Source organism: Borostomias antarcticus, assembly GCF_949987555.1.
Source record: "Borostomias antarcticus genome assembly, chromosome: 1".
NCBI classification, from domain to species: Eukaryota; Metazoa; Chordata; class Actinopteri; order Stomiiformes; family Stomiidae; genus Borostomias; species Borostomias antarcticus.
The window spans coordinates 33,498,029-33,514,107 of record NC_140234.1 but is presented as its reverse complement, the minus strand read 5'-3'; the positions used below and the strand labels follow the sequence as shown (position 1 = coordinate 33,514,107).

The 16,079-nt window shown below is 49.9% G+C and overlaps 1 protein-coding gene across 1 annotated transcript in view; it reads right to left on the bottom strand.

Moving 5' to 3' along the window:
* maml2 (mastermind like transcriptional coactivator 2) overlaps positions 1 to 16,079 on the bottom strand; it is a gene marked incomplete at both ends in the record, with an annotated part of 38,285 nt that overhangs the window by 6,883 nt on the left and 15,323 nt on the right. Inside the window, one exon of the mRNA XM_084461263.1 lies at positions 1,356 to 2,618. Within this exon, the coding sequence (XP_084317389.1) occupies positions 1,356 to 2,618 (1,263 nt within the window). The remainder of the gene's footprint in view (positions 1 to 1,355; positions 2,619 to 16,079) is intronic.

The window sequence follows — 16,079 nt, the reverse complement described above, 5'->3', positions numbered from 1 at the left end:
TATATGAATATGTAGGCCTATTGTACTGTTTTTGCTGGAACAGTGCTTTATCCATTAGTCCCCAACCACCGGGCCACGGACCGGTACGGGGCCTCGGCACAGGTGCTACCGGGCCTCGGAAAGTAGGCCTATAGCTTAAATTAAAAAAAAAAAAAAAAAATTGGGGGGTGGTGGGGTTACATTTATTACATTGAACTGCGTTCAGTCTGTTGGTCATTTTTTTCACCAGTAACCACTATCTGTGAAGCCCACAACAATTTACAGATTTTGAATTTCCGACCCGGAAGTTCCAAATAAAGGAGCACTTCCAAGTTGATCTTGAGCTAGACACGTTTATATCAATGTGTTGTTAGGCCTACGTAAACTTATTATTAGGCGTATAATAATAATAATAATAATAATAATAATAATAGGCTAATATGTGTTGACACCAAAATAATATGCATGTAATGTGTTTAAATCAGTGTGCTGTTGTTAGGCCTACTTAAACTTATGAAAAAGCGACTAGACTACAACGTTATAGGCTCAGAAAAAAAAGAAGAAGTTTTAGGCTACCCCCCGGGCCTCGGAAAATTTGGCTATATGAAACTGGTCCTCAGTGCAAAAAAGGTTGGGATCCCCTACAATATACAGCTCTTAACCAATCATATAGCTAGGTCGGAACTGCCCGTTGTATAAAGTTTATACAATGGGCAGTTCCGACCTCGCAATCTGATTGGTTAAGAGCTGTTGTATATTCACGATATACCATGGGTAAAGCCTCTCTACCGTTCTATGTGAAATATTACTGCAGCAATTATTACTGCCTGTAAAAACGTTAGTTCCATTGTGTAACGGTCTGTTGGTTACATTGCGGTTAATTTCTCCTCAAGAAAAATGGAAACATTTCATGGCCGGGTTTCCCGATAAAGAACCTTCTTAAGGAACCCTTCTTAAGCAACCCTATGCATGGGAGTTAAGAAGTACTTTGGAGTTAAGAAGCTTCTTAACTCGTTCGGGAAACCCGGCCAATGTCAATTTTGAGTTGTTCTATCCGTCCTGTAACCTACCGCTCTGGTTTATCATCACTACTTTTGCAACTCGCAGTTGCACAACAAAGGTAGGCTACACTTCGCTCATAAGTTGGTCAATGGTCAGCAGTATTAGTTTTGGTTGCTAGGGCTTATTGTTTATCGTTTTGAAACTCCATAGCAGCTTGATATTTTTAGGAGCCTTTCTCCAGTTCATTAAAATCAATATTAAACCACTGAAATAGTAGGTATTTATCTCAAATGTTTCCCAATGATGTAACCGTTCACTAAAGCTTCTGCTTATCATAAGGTATCCCATAAAAAAACATCTACTACATGCATTACCTGTCTTTGGTGCGGGGCCAGTTTGAAGTGGAGCCCAGGTCCGTGCTGGCTGACGGGGGCCCTCTGGGACAGGGGCTTGACCTGCAGACACGGGGACCCAGACATGGCCATCTGGGGGTTCTGGTAGTGGTGGGCCGAATGGGTCTGGTTCTGGGTGACGGTGGACGGCTGCTGCTGCTGCCGGGCCAGCGGCGTCTTGTTGGGCGGTCCGGTCGCGGCGGGCATCGGCTGGCCGGCGGAGAGGGGGACCTTGGGACTGAAGTGGAGTATGGGCTTGCTGCCGAGGACCTTCATGTCCATGTGGCTGGAGCCGTTGTGTCCGTTGGGCCTGAAGACGCAGTTGCTGACGCCCTTGCTCGGGCCGGCGCCCGGCGGAGGAAGGACGGAGCCCTGGGGGCTGATCCTCTGCTGGCCCAGCGGGGTGGCCTGGCTGGACAGCTTGTCCTGGGGGAAGGAGCCGCCGGAGGAGTGGGCGCTCATGGCCGGCGCCCAGCCGGCTCCTCCCGCAGGCTGGTGGTGGAGCAGCGAGCCGGGCTGCTGCTGGTTGGCCGCCGCCATCTGCTTCAGCTGCTCGGCGTGGGACACCTCCGGCCAGCCGGCCAGGCCCCGCCCCTTCTGGGCCGGGGTGACGGGGGAGGAGCCGCCCATGGCGAAGGAGGGGCCGGCGGAGGCGGGGCGGAGCTGCGGCGAGCCCCCGTGCGTCGGGCCATAGTCTGGCGGGGAGTACTCCGTCTTGATGGGCTTGTCCATCGGGGAGCAAAGGTTGGCGGCGGCGGTGCCCGCCGAGCTAGGCCGGCCCAGGTCCAGCCCGAAGGCGTCGTCCTGCTTCAGCATCTTCTCCAGCTCCAGGTCGTTCAGCGATGGCACGGACTTGGTGAGCTCGTCGAACAGGTCCTGCAGGTCGGGGTCGATCTGGCCGCCGCCTTCGTCCTTGAAGTCGAACACCATCATGTCGGTGGAGGGCTGGCCACACGACTGCACCTCCACCGGCTCCTTCTTCATCTCCTTCAGGGTCAGGTTGAACAGGTCGGAGCCGACGCCGTGGGGCATCATGTAGCTCTTCCTCTGCAGGGCGCCACCGCCCGGCCGGGCCCCCTGCAGGGACGGGGCGTGGCCCGGGATGAAGCCGCACGCGCCATGGCCCAGGCCGCCGCCCTCCATGCGCACGCGCTTGAAGTCCGAGGGGCCGCAGGAGAGGCCGTTCTGCTTGGAGGGGTACCCGGGGGTCTGGCTCTCAATCTTCCTCCTCAGCGACCCCTGGAGCTGTTGACACACACAAACACACGCTCTCGTCAGAAATCCGTCCCAGACTACGTTCCCGTTCTAGATTGCGGCTTAAACCGTGGATGTTTTATTTCCTTGTACTGTCTGAACAGGAGTGTGACTAACCCCTTACCAAACAAAAACTCATAACAGTTTTGGCCTGAGATGTAGGCGTGTGTTCTGGCTCTCAAATCAAGACCAGAGCTCATGGAGAACTAAAGCTGGTCCTATTCCAGTGTGGCCTGGAGAAAAATGAGATGAAACGCTGAAAGATAGCAAGTCCCTCTACATAATTATTGCACTTCAATCAAGTCTTTGATGTTGTCAACCAATTAAAATTATGATGATAGAACACCCCTATAACTAAATGTACTCCTCGCACAAAATGTCTCTGCAGATGTAGCCAATTTTGCACCAAAAAACCCCCCAAAGCTTATAAACTTTAGTGACTTGAACATCCTAGACTTGCTAAAACTGTTAATTTATAATTAATAATGTACAGAGTGGTCACATTATTGTTAAAGTAGGCTGCTACTGTAGCGAGGACCATCAATGATTGCTGAACATGAACATGCATTAGAGGATTCAATGCAGTTTCAAAGCGATGCTTACTAAGACGAGAACACTTCAGTAACATGTCTGGTCGCATTCATTTCCTACCCCAACCTCGAGGATAAGACTAACACTAACCATGCTGCTACCGGGCTCAGTGAGGCATAGCTCTAGGAAAACAGCTGTGATAAAACAGCCCGAAAGCCCTGGAGTGGCTGAGCAGATATTTTTAGGAATCTGATCCAGTCGACGGCCATGGAGAGAAGAAAAAAAGGCCTTTATCTGTCTCTAGCTCTCATTTGCATAAATTATATTTTCCTCTATTGTGCTCCTGGAAAGATAGCAGAATTCTCCTTTGTATTTGCGATTCCACTTATCATGCTGGTGAAGATTGTTGCTTCCTCCTGCCCCCCCCATGTCGCCCCCTCTTTCTTAATTTAGTCTCATAAGCGCAGAGCAGTGACCCAAATGATGCCGTGGACGGCACTAATCTGGAGAGGAGGATGAGATACACACAACATGTTATCACGCTAGGATACAGTGGGCATCGGAACACTCGCATTACTCTTTATGTTTATACTGTAAACATGGACCCTTTTTGTGTTCAATTTGGATTTTGTTATACAATTTACCAGTCAGTTACTACTCCCTGCAAAGAACTAAACAGCCGTTTCCAATAAGCTGTGTTCAGTTCTATCGTCTTCACTCTTCGCACAGAAATGACTCATAATCTGCTCATAGTTATCGTGACGCTGGTGAGGGCTTCATGTGGTCAGATTCAACACCGATCTGAGCCAAGGGGGTTTCGGGGCGGTGCGGATCGCACTGTGGGAACAAACCGAGTCATTTCCAGTTGCCGGCACACATCGCATTAAGAAGACCCCCCCGGCCTGGGGGGGCTGGGAGACAGTGGCGTGCTTCTCCTCCGCCGCCGTCCACATGCTCCCGCTCCGCGCTCCGCCCTGCCCTTCAGATGTGCGCCGAAACACATCCCCACATTTTAATCAGCTCGCAAAACACACCCGTGACTCACCCGGCCCGCCTTCGCCAGAAGGCCAGCAAATGGGCTGGTGGTGAGTGTGTGTTTGAATAGATAGAGTGGAATTAGACGGAGCATGATGATGACGGTGGTAGGAATAAGCACCATGTAGGGAGGGGAGGGAGGGAGGGAGAGAGAGAGAGAGGGAGGGAGGGAGAGAGGGAGCGAGGGAGAGAGAGAGAGAGAGGGAGGGAGGGAGGGAGGGAGGGAGGGAGGGAGGGAGAGAGAGGGAGGGAGGGAGGGAGGGAGGGAGGGAGGGAGGGAGGGAGAGCGCTCACATTGAGGGCTGCTGTTCTGTCTGGATGTTAGAAGAGAGCGTTTTGAATTGAATCACTTGGATGTGGAGCTGAACTTTATTATGACTTTACTGGTCACCTCGTGACCTCAGATCAGTACACGGGAGCTACTGTAGGAGTGACTGGACAGTGCAGCTACCCTGGTGATAAGATTATCACTAGCCATTTGAAAACATACAGTAACTCCATTTTACTTGAGAAACACATTGGCTGAAATGTCTTGCAAGCAGTAGCTACTGCAGTTAGAACTGTCAAGAGGACAGATACACCACAGAAAACTGTCAAACTACTGTGGCAATATGATTATCAGATGTTAAATAAATAACACCCAAAGACTATAAACATGTCAGAATGATGTCACTATGAAGTGTCTGGAATCGGATGAATTGTTATTAAAGAAACATTCACAGATGCAGATATTTTCATCTGGACGTGGTCCATCCTAGTCTCTGTGTCCTGGGCCAGGCCCCCTCCCCACCCTGATCCACACGGGGGAGGGACATACAACCCTCCGTATTAGTGGACATCTGGTTTTCTCTGCATGCGTATTAGGACAGACAGACAGACAGACAGACAGACGTCCCAGCGTGCAGAGCTCAAGCACACCATCTCCCGTTCCAGCGCTCTGTCTGTCTGTCTGTCTGGAGAGCCAGTGACTTTACCAGGCTGCCAACACAACATAAATAATGGAGAGGAGGAAAGGACAGTAGGAGAGGAGGAGGAGGAGAGGAGAGAACAGAAGGAGAGGAAGAGGAGAGGAGAGAACAGTAGGAGAGGAGGAGAGAACAGCAGGAGAGGAGGAGAGAACAGCAGGAGAGGAGAAGAGGACAGCAGGAGAGGAGGAGAGAACAGCAAGAGAGGAGGAGAGAACAGCAGGAGAGGAGAAGGAGAGGACAGAGGAGAGGACAGCAGGAGAGGAGAAGAGGACAGCAGGAGAGGAGGAGGAGAGGACAGAGGAGAGGAGAAGAGGACAGTAGGAGAGGAGGAGAGAACAGCAGGAGAGGAGGAGGAGAGGACAGAGGAGAGGAGAAGAGGACAGTAGGAGAGGAGGAGAGAACAGCAGGAGAGGAGGAGAGAACAGCAGGAGAGGAGAAGGAGAGGACAGAGGAGAGGAGAGGACAGCAGGAGAGGAGGAGAGAACAGCAGGAGAGGAGGAGGAGGGAAAAAAAGGGAAAACAGTGGCAGAGGACTGTATATCTGTAGCAGAGACAGCTACACTACAGAGCGGATGAGAGGACAGTAGGAGAGGACAGTAATGTATATCTGTAGCAGAGACAGCTACAGAGAGGAGGTTCCTGTCCCCGGTTGCTACAGTATACAGACTCAGGACAATACAGGTTCTAACCTCACTGCTGCACCAACAGAGGCCTCACACAGCTGGAATTATGTCAGCTACGCTTTCAGTCCTCATTCTAACAGCATGTTGGTGAGGGTAGACTCAGAGATGCTATCAACAACTAGAAATGAACTACTATTATAATAATGAACAAGGTAAATCAAAATGTGCACATATCATTGCTCCCTGGCTGTACGGTGAAGCAGTGAGCAGTGGCCTCGATGCTGACGCTCCTCCAAAATCCTCATGACAGATCTATAAGTGATCTGAAAATAGATTTCCTGATTAACATTTAATGAGCTGAGAAGCAGCGGAGCCCCGTGGAAGTCCTGGTGAACCGGAGGATTCACACAGAGAACCACGCAGAAGCAGATGTATTCCACATTTCACATTTGCTTTTCAGTCATTCACTTTTTATCCACACTTAACTTGACTTAACCTAAGTGCATTTGAATGAGAATCTGAATCCGAATCAGATTTATTGCCAAGTAGGTTTTTACACATACTAGGAATTTGTTCTGGTCAATTGGTGCATAACACTGACAGATAGACAGCAATAGGCTGGGTGCAGCACTAAACAGTATATAGTAACCTCTTGTCAAATTTCTCAGGGGGGGCAATTGTTGCGAATCGATGATGGTTAAGGTGACCTGCTGAATGGGTAAATTAACCTAAATTAGTTACAGTAGCTTGACATTGTCACATTGCCTTGAACACATTGCATGGTTTTTTTCTGGCCACCTCACGTAGCAATAGCCTACTACCAGTAACCAGATGGCAATATAAGACAAGGATTGTTCCTTAGTTTACATAGCCTAATGTACGCTACAGTATTTGTGGACAGCTCGTTTATTGTCAGTCTTTAATAGTGTTTGGCTCTACAATCAATGAACATGAATGAAAAATATGAACATTCCACAGTAATCATCAACAATATGGGTTGCCATTTATCAGTCTTCCTCAAAGACACCTTTGGATGTAAAGGCAACTACTTTAGCGTTAATGAAAAATAAATAAACTCACAATCATCTGAATTAGTTATCACATAGGTATACATTTTATTTAGGTGCAGAAAATCCAGAATAAAGTGTAGTGGCACTGGGGCTGATAATGTGCAAAGGATAAAGCTAGGCTACTTATTCCATTTACAACTAGAAGTGGGAGTATTTGTTGTGTAGGCTACTTTTATCTTTCTATTTCATTTGATTTGACACAGCCTACTGCTACATACTGCCAGGCAAGTGACCATATGCTTCTTCGATGTTTCATGCTTTTTCATCTTCAGAGAGAGGATGCATCTCTATGATAGCCTAGCAGTAGTTGTCCATGCAGTGTCTGCCGGAGGTTTTCTGCGATATCGTGTGTAGCAGCTTCTTCCCAACTGCTTTTTTTTACACACTGACCGTAATTTAAAAAAAGACATACACACATAATTTAAGCATTTAAGCCAAATAATGAATGACTGAATTGAGTTGCTCGTAACGCTGGCCATGTTGAATGTGACTCTAGCTTGACGCCATCTGTGTTATTGTACTGTATGACGTAAACACATTAGTGCAAGAACCTCCGGAACCCGTGGAGATGCATTACAGGACCTACAGTAAAAAAGAAAAAAAGATTTGACATATGAGTCTGTCAGAACAACCTGGACGATTTTCAACCAGACTGAAATCGTCCCAAAGGGGCGGTTCTCCACAGAACACGACTTGATGCTGATTGGACAACGATATTCAGAAGCAGGACAAACTAGAAGCTACTGGCTAACACCGGTAGAATGGGATAGAAAAAAAAATCCCTCTCTCTTTTCCTTTTGATGGTGCGTCGCCCTGATGAACGAGCCTCCCCTGATAGTAATGCAAGGAGAAAAGGGCAAATACAAAATGGTGTACAATGTGTATTAAATACAGTATGCATTGTGTTAATGTATGAACAGTGTTTTATATACAATATGTGTGCCTTGTGTTGTAGGCCTAAGTGTAGTGGGGTCCTACACACAATACAATCAGAGGTCATGTGAAAGTAGGCTAGCGCTGCAGAGTCAGAGGAGGAGAGTCAGAGGGGGGAGAGTCAGAGGAGGAGAGTCAGAGGAGGAGAGTCAGAGGGGGGAGAGTCAGAGGGGGGAGAGTCAGAGGGGAGAGAGTCAGAGGGGGGAAAGTCAGAGGAGGAGAGAGTCAGAGGAGGAGAGTCAGAGGGGGGAGAGTCAGAGGGGGGGAGAGTCAGAGGAGGAGAGTCAGGGGGGGAGAGTCAGAGGGGGGGAGAGTCAGAGGGAGAGAGTCAGAGGAGGAGAGTCAGAGGGGGACACAGGCCTTGTTGAAGAGGCTGGTATCAGTCGGGAAGAAGCTGCTTTTGTGGAGAGAGGTCGTGGTCCTGATGGAGCGCAGCCTCCCACCGGAGGGGAGTTACTCTGAGTGAGTGAACCGACTGCACCTCCCAGACATCATCAGTAAAGAAGTGACACCAGCAGGTGTTAGAGAAAGGAAGACGACACGTTCTCCTGAACCTATTATGATCTACTCCAATAAACGCTAAAGACCAAAACCCATTCGACCAGGACCTATGATGCCCTCAACACAGCTGGACTCACCCGAGCAAAAAGATACAGAGTGTGAGACATGCCGCCAGCGTTTAACGGGTTGTGGCCTGTTCACGGCAGCTATCCGTGAACTTCACCCCTCTGTGGTGACCCCGTGCTGACCCCGTGGTGACCCTGCAGCCGGCCCATCTGCTCCTGTTCGCCTGATCGTCACACAGATGGCCGCTCACCGGGGCCGCGAGGGCCGTCCTTGGTGGCGTCATCAGAAACGGTCAGTTCCTGTGAGCAACAGGACCACGGGGGCCTCTGAGCCGCTAGCCACAGGGCCGGCCCCCAGCCTCTGAGCCGCTAGCCAGAGGAGCCGTCTGCTGATGCTGAACTCTGTGGACGGGGCCGGGTGAGCTGGTGCAGGGGCAGAGACTGGGCCAGGAACAGGGCCCTCCTGGTACCACACAGAGACTGGGCCAGGGTCAGGGCCCTCCTGGTACCACACAGAGACTGGGCCAGGGTCAGGGCCCTCCTGGTACCACACAGAGACTGGGCCAGGTACAGGGCCCTCCTGGTACCACACAGAGACTGGGCCAGGTACAGGGCCCTCCTGGTACCACACAGAGACTGGGCCAGGGTCAGGGCCCTCCTGGTACCACACAGAGACTGGGCCAGGGTCAGGGCCCTCCTGGTACCACACAGAGACTGCGCCAGGGGCCCGGCACTCCTTGGACCACACAGAGACTGGGCCAGGAACAGGGCCCTCCTGGTACCACACAGAGACTGGGCCAGGGGCCCGGCCCTCCTGGTACCACACAGAGACTGGGCCAGGAACAGGGCCCTCCTGGTACCACACAGAGACTGGGCCAGGGTCCCGGCTCTCCTGGTGCCACACACCATCTTTATGACAGAGATATACAGAGACTAGGCCAGGGAAAGGGGCCTCCTGTCAGCACAGCCAAAAGTGCTAGGTTGTGTGTATTGTAGGGGTGTAATGATACTCTGAGCTCACAATATGATACACGATATTGGGATGTGATATATGATGAATATGACTGGAAAAAGAGTCCTTTATTCAAAAGACACAAAATGCAAAACAATGCTGTTGTTTGACCTATAGTTCAATTTTGTAATGTTGGACATACTTGATCTAAAACAAGCACTGACCTTTTCAGAGCTTTGTTTGAACACTAGGAGACTAGGGTGTGAGTTAGTAGGTGATAGTGGCTAATTTGCAGCCAGTCCTATAATAATTACATTTAATAATAATAGTCATCATAATAAATAAACAATTCTATATACACAAGAATCAAACATACATAAGAAATAAAAAATAAAGGAATTGCCAGACAGTTCATCTCGACGATGCATATCGTCACGTTTTTATATTTTGTGACATTTTGCAGCACAATATTTGGTCTTACCCCTAGTGTATGTTGTATATGGGTACTGAGCATGCATGTGTGTGTGTGTGTGAGAGAGAGAGAGAGAGAGAGAGAGAAAGAGAGACAGAGTGAGTGTGTGACGATATATGTTTGTATGTATTTGTATTCTATACAGTATGTGTGAGCGAGAGACATAAAGTGACAGAGATATATACTGTATGTTTGTATTTGTGTGTGCATATGTATGTATGTGTGTGTGAGAGAGAGAGAATGTGTGTGTGTGTGTGTGTGTGTTTGTGTGTGTGTACAGTATCTGTGTGTGTGTATGTGTGAGAGAGAAAGAGAGAGACAGAGTGAGTGTGTGAGGATATATGTTTGTATGTATTTGTATTCTGTATATACAGTATGTGTGAGAGAGACAGAGTGACAGAGATATACATATACTGTGTGTTTGTGTATATGTATGTACGTGTGTGTAAGAGAGAGAGAACGTGTGTGTGTGTACAGTATCTGTGTGTGTGTGTGTGTGTGCACGTGTGTTTGGTTGTGTCTGTACTCTATACAGTGTGTGTGTGTGTGTGTGTGTGTGTGTGTGTGTGTGTGTGTGTGAGAGAGAGAGAACGAGAGAGTATGTGTGTTTGTTTGTTTGTGTGTGTATATCTGTGTGTGGTTATGTTTGTGTGTGCGCGTGTGAGAGAGCGAGAGACAGAGAGTATATATGTGTTTATGTTTGTGTGTATCAGTGAGTGGCTGAGCTAAATGATCCAGCTCAATATCCTTTAATCTATTCACCAGAGCCCTCCGATATGCTGTAATCTGCTCTGGAGAGTCACAACTTTTCTCCTGGAATCCCACACAGACAAACAGGCCTTAAATAAATGAATAAATATCACTGTTGTGTTCCTAGGGAGACATAATATTGATGTGGTTGTGCAGGTCGCAGAGCGCCGCCAGGAGGAATGTCAGGTCCCATTCTCACCAGATACAGGAACAGGAAACTAAAGACTAAAGACTAAACACACACACACCACACACCCACCCCAGCACCACCAGAACTAAAGACCAAACACACACACACACACACCCCAGCACCACCAGAACTAAAGACCAAACACACACACACACACGCACACACACACACACACACACACACACACACACACACACACACACACACACACACACAAACACACATACACACACACAAACAATCCAGCACTACCAGACCTAAAGACCAAACACACACAGTATAGATCAGATCACAGTATAACATACATCACTACACTAATCACATCACAGTTATCACATACATCAATAATACACAACTCAGATCACAGTATCACCTACAATCACTACACCAATCAGATCACAGTATCACTTAATGACTACACCAATCAGATCACAGTATCACTTAATGACTACACTAATCGGATCACAGTATCACTTAATGACTACACCAATCAGATCACAGTATCACTTAATGACTACACCAATCAGATCACAGTATCACTTAATGACTACACCAATCGGATCACAGTATCACTTAATGACTACACCAATCAGATCACAGTATCACTTAATGACTACACCAATCGGATCACAGGGGCACTCGAGGTTCATTCAGTTCAGCCTGAAGATGTGACGGCATCTGCTACAGAACTATTCAAACAGACTCTTATTAAATCTGTAAATCATTCTATTTTAATGGCAATTCAAATGCAGGGCCTTTGTTGTCATTAAACCACAAACCAGAGTCCCAAACTAGCTGATACTCCATGGCGTCGACAGGGAAACTGACTGATCCTGGCTGTAGCACCGAATGGTATTTATATCGCTTGATTTGAAACCAACTATGGGTTTGCTGTGCTGTACCTGAGGGCTTTATGACAATGCATGCGTATAATCCACAAATGTACTTGCTAATCATAGCACCGTAATATATGTTGTACCTTCTATCAACTATTATAAAACTGGTAGTTCCGGCCTCGCAATCTGATTGGTTAAGAGCCACTGTACTGTATATTCATGTAATATGAATTATTACTGCGCCATGTTAGCGAGATAGCTAGCTAGCTTTCTATCGATGTGTGGCCAATCACAGGTTTTCTCTAGAGCGGCAGCATCCCCACAAACCCATCTGATACATCGTAAACCTTTTGTGTCGCCATTCTAGTTTGCCCTTTTGCAACGTCGTTTTCAACGTTTTCAATGATTTGGGGGACGTGATCACGGGTGGAGAAGATACTGTGCATCTCTGACCTCAGCGATAGGCCACACCCTCTCTCTGTCCTCAGTTATAGGCCACACCCTCTCTCTGACCTCGGCGATAGGCCACACCCTCTCTCTGACTTCGGCAATAGGCCACACCCTCTCTCTGACCTCGGAGATAGGCCACACCCTCTGTCTGGCCGTGTCCGAAATGCCTGCTACCTGCTATATAGCAGGCGAGAAGAAGAATGCTACTTCAAAACTGTGCCTGCTACCTCTCGCCTGCTATTCTCGCCTGCTACCTCGCCTGCTATATTGGCGAAAAAAAATGCAAAAAACATAGTTCAGAGCATGCTATTATGGATGCTACGTCACTGTCAATTTTCAGGACAGCTGTCATGGCCGACACCGGTGACTGTCAGGCGGGGCAGAGCGAAGGAGTTTTTAAATGTAAGTATTGACTTAAAGGCCCTACGAGGAGTTTCGGGAAGCGGAAGTGTTTTCCGCCCAAAAAGACCACATTTCCCATGAGCCTCCCCGCGCGTCGTAAACCTTAGCTACCTGAGTCGGGTGTTTTGAAGATGGAACGATGGCCACCGACAAGGTAATTACATAGGTCTTACTAGTAACGTTACTTTTGACAATATATAACGGTCATATTTAAATTATTCTTCGTCTTGTCGCCGGCGTAGGCTACTGCAGTAAATCGTTTCGTCATTCCAAGGAAGTTCTGGACGACCCAACCACGAAATAATAATCTAAAAATAAACTACAGGTACATACAAGAAACGACATTTGTCGAAAATGGACACATAAACAAGTGTGGGTAATGTAGACTCACCCACATTAAAATGAGACTGTTTCGTAACCAAAAATAAACTCCTCGGGGTACCTTTAATTTGTCGATGAAAAAATTATTTTTTCCGTCAGACATCTTAGTTATAACGACACAGAGCTACAAATGCAGTTTTGTGTATATATGTGGGGTAGAAATTAGATTTCGAGAACTCACAATGTCGTAGCTAAGTAGGAGCCCTGTAGCCATGGAAACGCAACGTTACCGGCTAAGTTAGCCAGCCAGTGGAGCGGTCGCGTACGTAACGACGTAACCCACGCATTCCAGTCACCTGACTCGAGTAGCATGCTACATTTTCTCGCCTGCTATATCGTTTACGTGGAGTAGTAGGTACTAAGTAGCATGCTACTTCTTGCCTGCTATATAGCAGGTAGCAGGTAGCAGATATTTCGGACACAGCCTCTGACCTCAGCGATAGGCCACACCCTCTCTCTGACCTCAGCGATAGGCCACACCCTCTCTCTGACCTCGGCGATAGGCCACACCCTCTCTCTGTGACCTCAGCAATAGGCCACACCCTCTGTCTGACCGCAGCGATAGACCATGTCTCGTGACCTCCTGCTTCAGCACAAAACCATGCAGACGGAGGGAACTTTGACACTTGGGAGTCTTTGTCCTGCTGATAGATCCAGCATGAGCGGCTTTGGCTCTGGGATGGACTGAGCAGGACAGGATCTCGTTAGGATCCCGAGCATGTGTCCCGGGGGCGGGAGCCAGGAAGGCGGCTGTGTTCCGCCGGTGGAGGCGTGTTCCTCTAGGCGGGCGGAGTGTGGCGGGACTCTCCGGCTCGACGCGGAGGTGAACTGCTTCTAGAGGATCAGCAGTTTGCCCCCCCCCCTCCCCTCCCCCACACTGCTCCACACGCTGTAGCACCGGACCGAGGCCGGCCTCGGGGGCCAGGCGGCAGCAGGAAGACGGGGGGGAGGGGGAGGGGGCGGGGGGGGGGGCAGTGGGGGAGGGGGTGGATATAGGGAGGGGGGGAGAGAGAGAGAGAGAGAGAGAGAGAGAGAGAAGCAGCTTTGTGTCCACGTCTGGGAAATGTGAACAGATCATAAGACTGCCTTTGAAGGGAAATACGTCCATTATGTTTACACTACAGTACACAGGGCACATTATACACCTCAGCGCCCCGTCGGAGAGATTCGCCAGGTCCGACAGCGAGCACCCCCCCCCTCCCCTAACAAAGAGGACCTGGTTGAAAGCACCGTGAATTCAGCCTCGGCCGCCTACATCCAACAAGCCGGGGGCAGACAGGAAGACGGCACAGCGCTTGGGGCTTGACGGGACTTGTCTTCTGTTCAGCGCGAGTACTCGGCGACGCCCCTGGGAGACAGCCGGACCTCAGAGGAGAGGTGTGTGTGGGATGAGGAGGCGTGCGTTCACCCTCATCCACCACAGGAAGTTTTGACGTTTCGATCCGTGAAATAGGAGGGCGGGAAAACTAGGATGTGAATGTTGCAGAATGCTAGTTTTACTGGTCAGGCACAGCGGGGCAGCAGTGATCTCGAATGTGGGACGTGTGTGTGTGTGTGTGTGTGTGTGTGTGTGTGTGTGTGGGGAGAGAGACCGTGTGTGTGTGTGTATATGTATGTGTGGGTGTATTTGTGTATGTGTGTGACCCAGCAGAGAGCCACAGACAGGGCAGTGACAGGCCGTCACGTCACATCACCACCAGCTGCACCCGCTCCGACGCCGCCGTCACTCCGACCAGAGAGCCGGCGGGCCGGACCCGGTTATGGAGAGCCTCCGCCACGGCTCCAGAGCCGCACCATCGGAGGTGGAAATACCCACCGTGTGGCGCTGCTATAGCAGCTCGGTAGTCTTTTTTTTTTTTGTCTTCATGATTATGGAAAACAGGCTTAAGTGAATGAGTGTGCTGCGACCCAGATTAATAACTCTTTTGCTTCCCGGCGGCGCAGTGAGAAGGCAGTGGCGGTCGTTGTGGGGGGTGGGGTTTGGGGCGGGGGGGGGGGGGGGGGGGGTGCAGACGGAACACAAGCACCACGCTGTCTCCTCCGCAGAGATGGACACAGAACCCCTGTGTTCTCCAGGTTGAGCCGCGCTTCCTGCTCTCACACTCCCGCCTCCGTATTCCATTTCATTGTTTAAACTGGAAACAACAGCCACCATTTTCTCCAACGGGGCCAACCCCCCCCCCCCCCCCTTTCTCTCCCTCTCTCTCTCTCCCTCTCTCTCTCTCGCAGTGGCCTGTTCATGCTGAAACCGGGATTAGATGGGTTGCGGAGGGGGGGTGGGGGGAGGAGGGGGGGGGGCAGAGACAGACCTCCCACCATTCCTCAGGCTCTGAGCCGGTCACAGTTGAAGGTACCAGGGCCTGTCAGTCAAACTGCACACAGGGCTCAGCCCGGCCAGAGCTGAAAAGGTTTAATTCAGTGGTAACGCCAACTTCAATTCTCCTCGCCACCGCCTGGGAACATTCTCTCGGAGCGCACGGCTTCACGCCACATCGAACCGTCCCAGCCGCCGTGACACGCTCGCCAGAGGCGACGACGAATCGGGACGCGTCTCCCCTCGAGTGTGTCTATCGTCTGTAAGTGCGTGTCTGCGCGCGTGTGTGTGTGTAGCCTACTGTGCTGTATGTGTGCAAGGTAGACAGTGGGAGAACGTTCTCAGGGCGGGAGACAGCTCGAGCGTGTGTGTGTGTGTGTGTGTGTGTGTGGGGGGGGGCGGGTGGGGGGTATAAATCAGAACGGCTCTGGAGGAGTGAGCTCGGTACGAGGCGGCAGCAGCCTCTCGCTACGCGGCGGACACCAGGAGTCCGTCTGCGGCAGGCGGAGGACGCGTCCACGAGTCGGGCTGAAAATCACAGCTCGTTTCACTCGTAATACGTCGGCGACCGCTTCGTTATGATGTGGAATGCAGAGGCGGCTTTTGGAGCTGCGACCTTGTGCTTTACGGTGAAACGCTGAGCGTGCACTCGTTTGTTTTGTGGCGTAGCTGACGTGCCACACGGCATGCGAGGAAAAAGGAAGATTTTCCCGCCACTTAACTCTAGGTGCGATGTCGATTCCTCCAGCCTACCATGACACGACAGAAATGAGTAGTGAGAATGTTTGCTGGCTTGAAAAGTACTTTTAAATGGAGTTGGGGGCTCCATCAGAGCTGAACCGCTATGCACTGTGGATCTGGAGGGTCGTCTTATTTTCATTCAATTCTGTTCCTCTACTCAAACTCGCCTTTCCCCTCAGCGAGAGTGTGCGTACACCCATAAATGGCCATTTCCATACGGCCAGAAGTACCTTTTTCC